The following is a 15,206-nucleotide window of genomic DNA, read 5'->3' as shown; positions in this document are numbered from 1 at the left end:
TACTGCAACTCTTTATTATCAGGTTGCCCCAATAAGTCCATTAAAACGCTCCAATTAATTCAGAACGCTGCAGCACGAGTACTGACAGGAACTAGAAAAAGAGATCACATCTCTCCTGTACTAGCTACTCTGCACCGGCTCCCTGTAAAATGTAGAATAGAATTTAAAATCCTCCTCCTCACCTACAAAGTTCTTCATGGTCAGGCCCCTTCATATCTTAAAGAGCTCATAGTACCCTATTACCCCACTAGAACACTACGTTCTCTGAATGCTGGGCTACTTGTGGTTCCTATAGTCTCTAAAAGTAGAACAGGAGCCAGAGCCTTCAGTTACCAAGCTCCTCTCCTGTGGAACCAGCTTCCAGTTGTGGTTCTGGAGGCAGACACCCTCACCACATTCAAGAGTAGGCTTAAGACATTCCTCTTTGATAAAGCTTATAGTAAGGGCTGGATCAGGTGAGTCCTGAACCATCCCTTAGTTATGCTGCTATAGGCCTAGACTATCGGGGGATTTCCCATGGTGCACTGAGCTCCTCTCTTCCTCTCTCTCTCTGCACTCATTCATGTCCCATTAATGCATGTTACTAACTTCACTTCTTCCCCGGAGTTCTTGTGCTTCCTTGTCTCGCAGGTTTTTGTCGATCCTGGTGGAGCCTCCTGCCATGGTCCTGCTAGATTGCCATTGCCAATACTGTTGTTGCTGTGCACCTGTCTGTCTGTCTCTCTCTCTCTCTCACCCCAACTGGTCGAGACAGACGACCACCCACCTAGAGCCGAAGGATCTGTCCTAGGTTTCTGCCTTTTAACAGGCAGTTTTTCCTTGCCCTTGTCTCCAAGGTCTTGCTCATGGTGGTACTGTTGGGCCTCTGTAATTAATGTTATAAAGAGTTCGGTCTAGACCTGCTCTATTTGAAAAGTGTCCTGAGATAACTTCTGTTATGAATTGGCATATACAAATAAAATTGAATTGGATTGAATTGAATTGAATTAACAACCCCCCCCCCAGCTGCTTGTTAACACATCCAACAAAAAACCTGCAGACATTCACAGGTTAAAGAGGAATTCAACCACAGGAAATTTGTTTTTTAATTTGAAAATCTAAAACTTTAAAAGAATCTTAATTTGAAAATCCCTCCATAAAGAACAACATACTGAACATTTCAGATGTAATAGATTACATTCTCTGATTACACTGTAACACAGCCATATTAGGTGCTATCTCTTAAATTCTCAGTAAAGTGTACAGAGTTGGGTGCAGGATCAGGACAATGATTTAAATTCAGATTTTAGATGCATCCTCAGCTCTTTTTTAAAGTTTTTATGCTGCCAACAAACATCAGGAACTGAACTGAAACTGTTAAAGTGTGCGACATCTGGTAATGCCCTGTAATTTAAACAGTTTGGTGGGAGGAGAGTTGTGCTTGGGGATGTTTACAGTTCTGTTTTTAAGGCCTTTGAGACACTTTAAAGTCTCATACATGTTTTTATACAGTAAACTGACAGATGCTGATATGTTGCAATATCTGTTAAATGCTCAGGACTTTGAACAGAGTTTGGTCAGTGGAGTTGTGCAACCTTCTGTGTTTTGAAGATTTTTCAAATTTCTCTCTTGAGGACCTGCCTGAATTCTTACCTGCAGGCATTGTTCAGGTGTTGTGGCTGCTCAGCCAGTCAGAGCCCACCAGCTGGACCTGTGAGTCAGGTCCTGTGGGGCCCTCAGGGGCTGCTGTAGACGGCGGGAGGCAGGCTGTGATTGGTTGCTTGCTGTGTATAAAAGTGGTGGAGGTGAAGTCCTCGTTCTCACTTTTCCTCCTGAAGGTCTGAAGATACCACAAACACAGTAAGATACCCTTTAATTAGGGACAGAGCCAGCGACCGGCAAGGTCCCTATTGTATTTGCTATGTTTCTTATTATTTTTAGCGCCTTTGATTGCGATTTTGCCCCCTGAACATATACGAAAAGTCAATTTTATTTGGCAAAGTGGTCAGGCCTGGTGAAAAATTTGATATTCTCTGTGTCGCTTTCGGGTTGGCCACTAGGTGGCGCTACTATCATAAAAAATGCATTTAGGCTAATAACTTCTGCATAGTTTGTCGCACATTCAAAAACCTTGTATCCACGCGTTCGGTGAATAGAGCTGAATCTTACAATGTAAGCCCCGCCCACTTTCGCCTAGAATTGTTTTTTTCTAGAGCACGAAATGTCCGTAAATTACTTTTTTGTGTTCCTGCCATGCGCTTTGTCCGTTTCGCACAAATTTTTCATATGGCATCTGAGGACCCTCATAAAAAAAAGTAATTCAAAGAATTTTGATATTTCAAAAAAACAGCACGTTATAAAATTAGCACTTCCTGTGGATATTTCGTCAAAAAAGGAAGTGGACCATTTCTCCACATTGGTATGTCCAATTGACACCAAACTTGGGTGCATAGTTCCACATGTCTTCCTTAAGCATCGTGCACAATTTCAGGCCATCACCACTAGGTGGCGCTCTTTAAAATGAAGAAGTTTATATCTCCACAACGGTACGTGTGATCAAGATCAAACTTGGTACGATGCTTCCCCATGGCTCCCTGAGGCTCACTTAAAAAGGACAAAAAAATACGCCACTAGGTGGCGCTTTTTTGGCATGAAAAATCACTGTGCGGAGACCATAATAGTTATGAATATGAAATTCACAGGGTACGTGTAGAGTAGTGCCTGAAGCTCACATACCAAAAATTGTGTTTGCCGTGTGTGTAGCGCCCCCTACAGGATAAAAAAACAGCAGCCCCGGCGCCACCTTTCACCGATATGTACGAAACTCAGTAGACACGTGTAACATGCCGGGACGTACAAAAAAGCCTCTTGGACCCATACCCGAAACCCCACAGGAAGTCGGCCATTTTTATTTAAATTTTCACTTTGGGCAAACTTCTCGCGTTGTATTTGAACAAACTCCTCCTAGGGAATTTATCAGATCTGCTTCAAAATTGGTCAGTACAGTAAAAAAATGGTGCTAATTAAAAGTTGTGCTATTTGTGCTTGTACGTTGAAGGGCGTGTCCGTGGCGTGCCGTCAAAGTTGCCACTTTGAATTCTGTGGTGACACAAAGTGATTGAAAAGTTGAGCTATTTGTGACTGTACATCAAACCGCGTGCCAGTGGCAACTTGTCGATTTCAGCAGATTCGCCATAAAATAGAACTCATAACTTCAGTGTGCAATCTCCAATAAACTTCATATATTCTGAAACAGTTTTGCCCTGAACACGTCCTCATAACTTCAGCGTACATGGTCCAATCTCAATGAAACTTCACGTGTTTGATAACACTCTCGCCTTGAACACATGTACAATATTCAGACATAGTGATAGCGCCACCTACTGGCAACAAGAAGTAAGCGCTGCGTGGCAATTTTGAGCTGAGTTACATGAAATGACCGTGCCGGTGACGACTTGTCGAATTCAGTCGATTCGCCATAAAACAGCACTCATAACTTCAGTGTGCAATGTCCAATCTCCAATAAACTTCATATATTCTGTAACAGTCTCGCCCTGAACACGTCCTCATAACTTCAGCGTACGTGGTCCAATCTCAATGAAACTTCACGTGTGTTATAACAGTCCCGCCCTGAACTTTTCTACATGACAATATTAAGACATAGTGATAGCGCCACCTACTGGCAACAGGAAGACCTGAAACTGTTGTAACCTGATTGGTTGATTCCAGACTATTTATTTGCTTATTTTCTATATTCTGTTAAGTTATGGGTAAAGAAAAGATTCACCTGAACATCGTGGTCATCGGCCATGTGGATTCTGGGAAATCGACCACGACGGGTCACCTGATCTACAAACTGGGAGGAATCGACAAGAGGACGCTGGAGAAGTACGAGAAGGAGGCGCAGGAGGTCAGTACAACTACTACTGCAGTACTACAGTACTACGTTTAGTAGTACATGCGAACAGTTAATCTTGGTTGATATTCAGTATTGCTAGGCTACATGCTAAGAGCAATACTGCACTACTACTACTACTACTACTGCAGTACAGTGCATACCATGGTTTCAAGTGAACTGGTTGTGGTAGTACTACAGTAATTTGCAGTAATACTGCTGTACAGTTCAGTGCTTGTACCCCATCAGGCGTCTGACTGGCTGACATGTTGCTATGATTACAGATGGGGAAGGGCTCTTTTAAATATGCCTGGGTGATGGACAAGCTGAAGTCGGAGCGCGAGCGCGGCATCACCATCGACATCGCCCTCTGGAAGTTTGAGACCGATAAATTTTTCATCACCATTATCGACGCGCCAGGACACCGTGACTTCATCAAGAACATGATCACTGGAACCTCGCAGGTCCCCCCCCTCTAATGACACAGCACTATAACCCAATTTATATTCACTAATGCTAGGCTACATGCTTACAGTTTATCTTAGTTTATATTCAGTGATGCTAGGCTATATACTAACATTTTATCATAGATCATATTCAGTGATGCTAGGCTATATGCTAATATTTTATCATCAATCATACCCCTATTCTGTGATGCTAGACTATGATGATGCTTTGAATTTAATCTATTCTGATGCCAGATGTTTAAGTTGCTGATGTCACTGATGATGTCACTGCAGGCTGACTGTGCTGTGCTGATCGTGGCAGCGGGGACTGGAGAGTTTGAGGCAGGAATCTCTAAAAATGGTCAGACACGTGAACATGCTCTGCTAGCATTCACGCTAGGCGTGAAACAGATGATTGTAGGTGTCAACAAGATGGACACCACTGAGCCTCCATACAGTGAGGCTCGCTTCAACGAAGTGCAGAAGGAGATCGGCACTTATCTCAAGAAGGTTGGATACAACCCGAAGGCTGTGGCCTACGTCCCAATCAGCGGCTGGCATGGAGACAACATGATCGAGCCGACAGAGAAAGTAAGGAACATCACGAATCAATTATTTCTTAATTAACCCTTAATAACCCCTTCATCTAAAGGGACGTACAGTGACTCTGCATTAGGCGTACAGTGGCTCTACAGTAGACATACAGTGGCTCTGCAGTAGACGTACAGTGGCTCTACAGGAAACGTACAGTGGCTCTGCAGTAGACATACAGTGGCTCTGCAGTAGATGTACAGTGGCTCTGCGGTAGACGTACAGTGGCTCTGCAGTAGACGCACAGTGACTCTACAGTAAACGTACAGTGGCTCTGCGGTAGACGTACAGTGGCTCTGCAGTAGACGTACAGTGGCTCTGCAGTAGGCGTACAGTGGCTCTGCAGTAGACGTAGTGACTCTACAGTAAACGTACAGTGGCTCTGCAGTAGACGTACAGTGACTCTACAGTAAACGTACAGTGGCTCTGCAGTAGACGTACAGTGGCTCTGCAGTAGACGTAGTGACTCTACAGTAAACGTACAGTGGCTCTGCAGTAGACGCACAGTGACTCTACAGTAAACGTACAGTGGCTCTGCAGTAGACATACAGTGGCTCTGCAGTAGACGTACGTACAGTGGCTCTACAGGAAACGTACAGTGGCTCTGCAGTAGACATACAGTGGCTCTGCAGTAGATGTACAGTGGCTCTGCGGTAGACGTACAGTGGCTCTGCAGTGGACGCACAGTGACTCTACAGTAAACGTACAGTGGCTCTGCAGTAGACGTACAGTGGCTCTGCAGTAGACGTACAGTGGCTCTGCAGTAGACGTAGTGACTCTACAGTAAACGTACAGTGGCTCTGCAGTAGACGTACAGTGGCTCTGCAGTAGACGTAGTGACTCTACAGTAAACGTACAGTGGCTCTGCAGTAGACGCACAGTGACTCTACAGTAAACGTACAGTGGCTCTGCAGTAGACATACAGTGGCTCTGCAGTAGATGTACAGTGGCTCTACAGGAAACGTAGTGGCTCTACAGTAAACGTACAGTGGCTCTACAGTAGACATACGGTGACTCTGCCCTGTATTTGAGAAAGGACTTTCACCACCAAGTCGCTAAAGATATACTTATTTCTCTCAATGTCAATGGAACATGCTATTGCCAAGTGGGTGCAGTATCACCCCCGGATATTTGCATGGACACTTGGGCGGCTGTGGTGCAGAGGCAGAGCGGGTCGTCCCCTAATCAGAAGGTTGTTGGTTCAATCCCCGGCTCCTGGTGCCACATGTCGAAGTATCCTTGAGCAAGATACTGAACCCCGAATTGCTTCTGATGCTATGCATCGGTGTGTGAATGTGTATGAATGCATTAGTTTGTGTTCAATGGACTTTGCCATTGCTGAATGAAGTGGCATGTAGTGTAAAAGCACTTTGAGTGGTTGGAAGACTAGTAAGGTGCTATAAAATGTGGTGGCAATTTGTTTAATACAGTATGATTTTGACTTTCTGTAAGGTTTTATTCAAGTCATCCATGAATGGTCTCAATGCAAACAGTGTTGCTGTGCGTGCAATACAATGTAAAGTTTTCGAGCTGGTTTGCTAAATAGGCTAATGTAGCTAACAATAACACTAGCCTGCCACTGCCCCTGGTGGCCCCTGGTGGATTTTTGTTACGGCAGTGGTTCCAAATCTGGGGGTTGGGACCCCCATTAGGGGGGTCACCAAAGTTTCACAGGGAGTCACAAGGCTTTCTTGATTTGAGGATGTAAGAAAACTTAAAAAATATACACAGTCCGTCTATATCTCAGCATTTGGTACTTCTGTGAAGACAAGTCAATTGTTCAGTCTTATAGAACAATGGCCAAGCTCCAGGGAAATAAAACACTGAATTTGTCAAGTAAGAATCTTTAAATATATATCATTGTTAAATATGATCAAAAATATATAACACCGAAATGTGTAAAAAGTTCCCTAAACAGGAAATAATCTGCTCAAGTTTTACATAAACGTCCTGTAGTTAGTGAGTAATATGAAATATGTCACTGATTGAGTTTACTAAATGATTGAAAGTGTGTTTGAATACTTGTTTGTTTTGGGTATTTTTTAGGGTATTGGTTGGAGTATTGGTTTGGATATTTGTGTGTTTGATGGATTCTTTGGTTGCAGCCTGTGAATGGTGTGTTTAGACTGGCAGCCAGGGTGTGGTTTTGCTGTGTGTGTATGTACTGTGTATCCTGTGTTATTCAATTAAATTTTCAATTAAATTTTATTTGTATAGCGCCAATTCATAACAGAAGTTATCTCAGGACACTTTCCAAATAGAGCAGGTCTAGACCGAACTCTTTAAAACATTATTTACAGAGACCCAACAGTACCATCATGAGCAAGCACTTGGCGACAAGGGCAAGGAAAAACTGCCTGTTAAAAGGCAGAAACCTAGGACGGATCCTTCGGCTCTAGGTGGGTGGTCGTCTGTCTCGACCAGTTGGGGTGAGAGAGAGAGAGAGACAGAGAGAGAGAGACAGACAGACAGACAGGTGCACAGTAACGACAGTATTGGCAATGGCAATCTAGTAGGACCATGGCAGGAGGCTCCACCAGGATCGATAAGAACCTGCGAGATGAGAAAGCACAAGAACTCCGGGGAAGAAGTGAAGTTAGTAACATGCATTAATGGGACATGAATGAGTGCAGAAAGAGAGAGGAAGAGAGGAGCTCAGTGCACCATGGGAAATCCCCCGATAGTCTAGGCCTATAGCAGCATAACTAAGGGATGGTTCAGGACTCACCTGATCCAGCCCTAACTATAAGCTTTATCAAAGAGGAATGTCTTAAGCCTACTCTTGAATGTGGTGAGGGTGTCTGCCTCCCGAACCACAACTGGAAGCTGGTTCCACAGGAGAGGAGCTTGGTAACTGAAGGCTCTGGCTCCTGTTCTACTTTTAGAGACTATAGGAACCACAAGTAGCCCAGCATTCAGAGAACGTAGTGTTCTAGTGGGGTAATAGGGTACTATGAGCTCTTTAAGATATGAAGGGGCCTGACCATGAAGAGCTTTATAGGTGAGGAGGAGGATTTTAAATTCTATTCTACATTTTACAGGGAGCCTGTGCAGAGAAGCTAGTACAGGAGAGATGTGATCTCTTTACCTAGTTCCTGTCAGTACTCGTGCTGCAGTGTTCTGAATTAATTGGAGCGTTTTAATGGACTTATTGGGGCAACCTGATAATAAAGAGTTGCAGTAATCCAGCCTTGAAGTAACAAATGCATGGATTAGTTTTTCTGCATCTGTCTGTGATAGGATGTGTCTAATTTTTCTAATATTATGTAAATGAAAGAAGGCAGTCCTAGAGGTCTGCTTCATGTGGGAGTTAAAAGACAAATCCTGATCAAAGATAACTCCAAAATTCCTGACAGCGGTGCTAGAGGCCAAGGTAATGCTATCTAGAGTAACTATATCTTTAGACAGTGAGTCTCTAAGGTTTTTGGGGCCAAGTACAAGAATTTCGTTTTTTTTCTGAGTTTAATATCAGAAAATTGCAGCTCATCCAGGATTTTATGTCCTTAAGACATGTTTGTAATTTAGATAATTGATTTCATCGGGCTTGATCGATAGATATAACTGTGTATCATCTGCATAACAGTGAAAGTTAATGGAGTGATTCCTAATAATGTTGCCTAAAGGGAGCATATATAAAGTTAATAGTATTGGTCCAAGTACAGAACCTTGTGGAACTCAATGACTAACTGTAGTATTTATTTCATCGTTAACATATACAAACTGAGAACGATTTGATAAATATGACTTAAACCAGCTTAGTGCGGTTCCTTTAATGCCAATTTGATGCTCAAGTCTCTGTAAAAGAATATCATGGTCAATGGTGTCAAATGCAGCACTAAGATCTAATAATACAAGTACAGAGACAAGTCCATTGTCAGAAGCAGTCAGAAGGTCATTATTAACTTTAACCAGAGCTGTCTCTGTGCTGTGATGAACTCTAAGTCCTGACTGAAAATCCTCAAATAAACTATTGTTATGTAAAAAGTCACACAACTCTTTGGCGACTACTTTCTCCAGAATCTTAGAGAGGAAGGGGAGGTTAGAAATCGGTCTATAGTTGGCTAAAACCCCTGGGTCAAGAGTGGGCTTCTTAAGAAGGGGTTTAATTACAGCTACTTTAAAGGACTGTGGTACATATCCTGATAATAAAGAAAGATTAATCATATCCAGTAAAGAAGTGCCAATTAAGGGAACAACTTCTTTAAGCAGCCTAGTTGGGATCGGGTCTAATAGACAGGTTGATGGCTTCGATGAAGAAATGATTGAAGTTAACTGATGAAGATTGATAGCAGAAAAACAGTCTAAATATATATCTAAGTTTACATTGACAGAAGTCCCTGAACTTGGAGAGCCACTGATAACTGTTGATGGCAGTTGGTGATTAATTTTCTCTCTAATAGTAATAATTTTATTATAAAAGAAGCTCATGAAGTCATTGCTACTTAAGGTTATGGGGATATGTGGCTCAATAGAGCTGTGACTCTCTGTCAGCCTGGCTACAGTGCTGAAGAGGAACCTAGGGTTGTTCTTATTTTCTTCTATTAGTGCTGAGTAATAGGCTCCTCTGGCGTTACGCAGGGCCTTTCTATAGGTTTTAAGATTATCTTTCCAAATTGAGCGATATGCTGATAATTTGGAAGACGATATTTCCTTTCAGATTTCCTAGCTATTTGTTTTAACTGGCGGGTTTGGTGATTGTAGCACTGTCAGATAGACATCTGCTGTAGGAAGTTTTGCCTAATGGCTTATAATCTAATAGTATGAATTCAAAAGTTATTAAATAATGGTCAGATAGGAAAGGATTATGTGGGAAGACTATTAAATGTTCAATATCAATGCCATATGATAGAACAAGGTCAAGAGTGTGATTAAAACAATGAGTTGGTTTATTTACACTCTGACAGAAGCCAATTGAGTCTATTAATGATATAAATGCGTTACTAAGGCTGTCATTGTTAACATCCACATGAATATTAAAATCACTTTCAATAATTACTTTATCTGATTTAAGGACTAAACTTGATAAAAACTCAGAGAATTCAGATATAAAATCAGAGTACGGTCCAGGAGCACGGTACACTATAACAAATAGAACTGGCTGCAGTGTTTTCCAGTTTGGGTGAGAAAGACTAAGAACAAGGCTTTCAAATGAATTATAATTTAGTTTAGGTTTAGGGTCCATTAAAACGCTCAAATCATATATGGCTGCTACTCCACCTCCTCGGCCGGTGCCTCGAGGAATGTGAGTATTAATATGACTGGGGGGGTGGATTCATTTAGGCTAACATACTCCTCGTGGGACAACCAGGTCTCAGTAAGACAAAGTAAATCAATATCATAATCTGATATTAATTCATTCACTAAAACAGCTTTAGAGGACAGAGACCTGATATTTAACAGCCCACATTTCATTCTCTTATTTTGTGCTACTGAGGAGTTGGTTTTAATTTTTATTAGATTTTTATGTTGAACTCCTCTTGTTTTTATTTCTTTAAATAATTGAGGTGGTCGGGGGACAGACACAGTCTCTATGGGGTTTTGGGTGGGTGACTGTTCTAAAGAAAGCACAGAGAAGTGTGTAAGACAGCAGCTCTGCTTCCTGGTCCTAACTCTGGACTGTCAGGTTTTAGAAATAAACTTCGCCATATTTCTAGATAAGAGAGCCGCTCCATCCAAAGTGGGATGGATGCCGTCTCTCCTAATCAGACCAGCTGTTCCCCAAAAAGGCTGCCAATTATATATGAAGCCCACATCGTTTTCTGGACACCACCTCGACAGCCAGCGGTGGAATGACGACATGCGGCTATACATGTCATCACTGGTCACATTGGGGCGGGTCCAGAGAAAACTACGGAGTCCGTAATTTTAGCATACTTACACACTGACTCCACATTAATCTTAGTGACCTCCGATTGGCGTAAACACATTTAACTATGGCCGCTGGCTTCGCTAACTTCACGTTTCTGACTATGGAGCTGCCAATAACCAGAGTTGGTTCCTCAGCGGGTGTGTCGCTGAGTGGGGAAAATGTATTAGAAACATGAATGGGTTGGTGGTGAACTGTGGGCTTCGGTGGTTTTAGTCTTCCTTTGCTCAGTCACCCAGCCTCCCTGTCTTCCCGGCTGCTCGGGAACTACCGGGGGAACTACCGGGGGAACTACCGGGGGAACTACCGGGGGACGGCTAGCAGAAGCTACCTTCGGTCGGACCGCACCGGCTACTGGGGACTGGCTAACTATAGTGGCTAAAGATATCTCTGTGGTGCGGTGCCGTTCCTCTAACTCACTAAGCCTCGCCTCCAGCGCAGTAAATAAACTACACTTAATACAGGTACCATTATCATTAAAGGAGGCAGAGGAATAACTGAACATCTGACACACTGAGCAGGACAGAGGAGAGGGAGAGGGAGAAGCCAAAGCTAACTGCTAATGTTAATGAAGCTAGCGTGTATGAAAAACTTTGAAAATAGCAAAAAGTCGCTAAAAGAAGGAGTAACTCCGAGTGTTTAGGTAGAACTAGTCTACGTTTAAATGTTAAGCGGGTAAATTACCGCTATAACGAGTAAAACAAATTTAGATATAGCATTCACTGACAGAGCTACAGCACCAAACAGTGTACACAGAGCAGGAAGTAAACCGGAAATGAGTCAGTACGCTTACCGTAGCACGTCACTGATGGAACCTGGAGTGGAGAGTTAGGCTATTAGATGACATGAGATTTACAGTGGGAAGATAAAGCTTATATGTTGTATATATGATATGGTATGGTATTTTTGACTGAATACAGTTTTAAAGGTAAACGTTAAGGAGTTCTGTCATTCCACAGATGCCATGGTATAAAGGATGGAGTATCTCAAGGTCTGATGGGAATTTTCCTGGAAAGACTCTGGTTGATGCTCTGGACAGCATCACCCCTCCTGAACGACCCACAAAGCTTCCTCTAAGGATCCCCCTGCAGGATGTCTACAAGATTGGAGGTAAGTACGGTACAACTCACAGGTACTTGTATGTCTCTACGTGGAGAGGCAGCCCTGTGGTACTAACCCCTGTGGTTTTAGGTATTGGCACGGTGCCGGTAGGTCGGGTAGAGACAGGGATCCTGAAGCCTGGCATGGTGGTGACCTTTGCCCCTCAGCATCTGAGCTCAGAGGTGAAGACGGTGGAGATGCACCACATGTCTATGCCCGAGGCTCTGCCCGGAGACAACATAGGCTTCAATGTCAAAAACCTGTCCATCAAAGAAATTAGACGAGGGAACGTAGCTGGAGACAGTAAGAATTACCCGCCGTATGGAGCTGCCTCCTTCATTGCTCAGGTCAGTACCCGCACAGGGTCGATTCCCCCATTGACATCCAGGTCCATCTGGGTTACTGTCAGGTGTTCTTATTAAATCAGTTATTCTACTGTGAGAGACTCAAAACCATTAGTGGTATTAATAAGAATTTTAGAGGAATTAATAAGTACTGTCATTAGTAGTGTCATTAATAAACTTGTGTCCGTGCGCTCAGGTGATTGTGTTGAACCACCCTGGGGAGATCCACGCTGGTTACTCTCCGGTTACCGACTGTCACACTGCGCACATCGCCTGTAAGTTCTCCGAGCTGCGGCAGAAGATCGACCGGCGCAGCGGAAAGGTCCTAGAGGACAACCCCAAAATGATTAAAAGTGGAGATGCCTCCATTGTCCTCATGGTTCCCTCCAAACCCATGGTGGTGGAGTCCTTCTCCGAGTTCCCGCCACTGGGTAAGTCAACACTTCATGGATTATTATTATCAATGGAATACCTAGAACTCAATCAATGCGCACACAGGATCTAGTATTCCAGATAAACAGTAAAATATGTTTGAACAGATTTGAGGAGAGAAATAGTCAACAACAGAATCTGGATCCATATCTGATCAGTTTTAATACATTTAATAATTGAATTTCCCTCTCTCCGTCTGTCAGGTCGGTTCGCGGTGCGCGACATGAAGCAGACGGTGGCGGTTGGCGTGGTGAAGTCTGTCACAAAGGACGAGTCAAAGCTCACCAAGATGGCAGGAAAGAAGAAGTGATGTCAGTTCCTGTCAACAGCAATAGAAGAAGAAGAAGAAGAAGGGGCTTGTGGGAAATACTATGAACAACAGTCAACATTTATCATCTTATCTGGAGACCAACAGCAAATAAACAAACACATCATAAACATCTTTGAACAAACATCTGTAAACAAACATCACAAACATCTGCAAACATCAGTAAACGATAACTCAAACTAATTTGAAATTTTTCTATTGAACCTATACCTTCAGATATGTTTCCATAGAGATTTTGGCGTCTAGGCTCCGCCCTCAGATAGGTTTCCATAGAGATTTCCTTCTTATGCAGCCTGACATAACGTGGGTAGGCGGAGAATGACCAGCGACACAAGGATTTTAGGGTTGATGTAAGCAGATGGAGAGCTGTGGTTGTAGATATTCTTAGGGAGTTAGGGGAATAGTGTTTGGGGCATAGGCCAAAGCTCAGGCTGAGATCACACAGCTTTGAGGAGAACCAGGATGTCGTCATGAGAGAGAAAAAGATCTCTGTTAGAGATTAAAGATCTTTGTTAGAGATTGCAGCAAGTCTCTCTACCACTGTGGGTTCCCCCAGCACACAACCAAGCTCCACAGATCAATTAATCAACACACATTTATTTATTCCTCAGCCGCACACACCGTCAACACAAACACTCAGCTTTCTGGCTGATCTGAGGCTTCTATAGCTCTTCCAAGGTCCATAACAATCCGCTCCAGGCGTCCTTTCTGATGTATGTGTGGCGGCCAACTCAAGTCCAGCACACAGTTGCATTAAGAGAGGAGAGAGTGATTACTCAATGAGCACCAGCTGAGATCATCAACTCTCCTGCTCTCACAAGCTGTCCCTCCACCTCTGTCTCTCCTGCAGCTGAGTGTTAATCACACCCACCTGCACAGAGATTATCTGTGTTAGATATTAAAGATCTTTGTTCCAGAGAAAGCACCCCAGAATTTCATAGCTGTTCTGATGTCATAGATATGTTGGAACATCATTTATTCTTTATAGTTTCTTTTAGACGAGCAGCTGTCAGTCAATCAATGAACCAATCAATCAATAAAATCTCAGAGTGTGAGGGATGTGTCTGTGTGTTTTCATTTTATTTTTACTGGTCGCTGCAGGAGGACGTGGTAACCGTGGTGACTGAGGTAACTGTGGTAACTGCAGCAACCTGCAAGAAGAAGAGCAGTGTGAACAGGAAATATAAATCAGGTCACATGACCAGCTTGTTTTTTCCTGTTCTGTGTGTGTGTGTGTGTGTGTGTGTGTGTGTGTGTGTGTGTGCGTGCGTGCGGTCACAGCTTGTCATGCAACATTGCACACAGTCTGAACACGCTGGCACGCAATGTGGCTGCTTCCTGTTTCTATGATGTCACACACACAGTGAAACATCCCCTTTTTGTGTTTCTGAGAAAGTTTCTGACTTCAGATGATTCATAATAAATATATTATAATAAATCAATTATTATAAATACATTTTGTTGATCATATGAAGTAAAACTATTTAAACTGATCAAATTAACTTGTTTCAATTATTAGTACAATTTATGATAAGAATATTATATTATTATGATTACAGTTAGTGTGACTGTTGACTCAGTCAGATAACTACTGATTACTACTGTCTATGATCATAGTGATCAATGGAAACTGATCAATCAAATATTAGTTTAATGATCCTCCTCAGGGTCTCTCATGTCTCTGCATTGGTTACAGTCAGACGGGCTGTGGACGGAGGTCAGATGGGCAGTGGGCGGAGGTCAGACGCTTTAAACAGTTCCTGAGAATAAGGGGGACAACTTTACAACTGTTGGTAGACCAGTCTTAGACCAGACACTACAGTAACATTATCCCAGATCACAACAGACCTGGACTGCTCTGGTCCATCTTTGTCCTAGTCCATGTTCTTGTCCTCATCCTGGTCTCAGGCGTTAGAGCGGGTCGTCCACTAATCAGAAGATTGTTGGTTTGATTCCCGGTTCCTTCTGCTGCATGTTGAAGTTTCCTTGAGCAAGGTACTGAACTCCAAACTGCTCCTGATGCTGAACCATCACCTGTAGGTGTTGGAAGACTATCAGGGCTGAAAGTAGACCAACACAACTCAACTCAATAGAACTCAGTAGAAATATCAAAGCACTAAATGAAAGTTATTTTTAGGAACCTTCATTGTTTACGTCAGAAAAAACTGACTTGATGACCTCTGTGAGTTCGGCCACGCTCACCAGAGGAAGTGGTAAGAAGTAA

The 15,206-nt window shown here is 43.0% G+C and overlaps 2 protein-coding genes across 2 annotated transcripts in view; both read left to right on the top strand.

Annotated features, from left to right (window-relative positions):
• The first annotated feature begins 1,734 nt into the window (after positions 1 to 1,734).
• On the top strand, positions 1,735 to 14,037 carry LOC127360111 (elongation factor 1-alpha-like). Its single transcript, XM_051394377.1, has 8 exons — positions 1,735 to 1,839; positions 3,744 to 3,889; positions 4,159 to 4,338; positions 4,615 to 4,911; positions 11,737 to 11,887; positions 11,969 to 12,225; positions 12,419 to 12,653; positions 12,858 to 14,037. The coding sequence occupies exons 2-8, from the start codon at positions 3,746 to 3,748 to the stop codon at positions 12,962 to 12,964; spliced, it is 1,371 nt and encodes a 456-aa protein (XP_051250337.1). The 5' UTR covers positions 1,735 to 1,839; positions 3,744 to 3,745; the 3' UTR covers positions 12,965 to 14,037.
• Positions 9,161 to 15,206, top strand: part of LOC127360105 (keratin-associated protein 10-6-like) — a 24,727-nt gene continuing 18,681 nt past the window's right edge. Inside the window, exon 1 of the mRNA XM_051394369.1 lies at positions 9,161 to 9,766. The gene's annotated coding sequence lies outside the window, so the exon portion shown is untranslated. The remainder of the gene's footprint in view (positions 9,767 to 15,206) is intronic.

Source organism: Dicentrarchus labrax, unplaced genomic scaffold, assembly GCF_905237075.1.
Source record: "Dicentrarchus labrax unplaced genomic scaffold, dlabrax2021, whole genome shotgun sequence".
NCBI lineage: Eukaryota > Metazoa > Chordata > Actinopteri > Moronidae > Dicentrarchus > Dicentrarchus labrax.
The sequence above is the reverse complement of the archived record's forward strand: the minus strand, read 5'-3'. Positions and strand labels throughout refer to the sequence as shown.

Excerpts from the sequence above, each read along its gene's own strand:
- LOC127360111 (XM_051394377.1), top strand. The coding sequence starts at position 3,746 with ATGGGTAAAGAAAAGATTCACCTGAACATCGTGGTCATCGGCCATGTG. Across the intron at positions 4,339-4,614 it reads TGATCACTGGAACCTCGCAG|GCTGACTGTGCTGTGCTGAT; the intron begins GTCCCCCCCCTC and ends ATGTCACTGCAG. Across the intron at positions 11,888-11,968 it reads GGATGTCTACAAGATTGGAG|GTATTGGCACGGTGCCGGTA; the intron begins GTAAGTACGGTA and ends CTGTGGTTTTAG.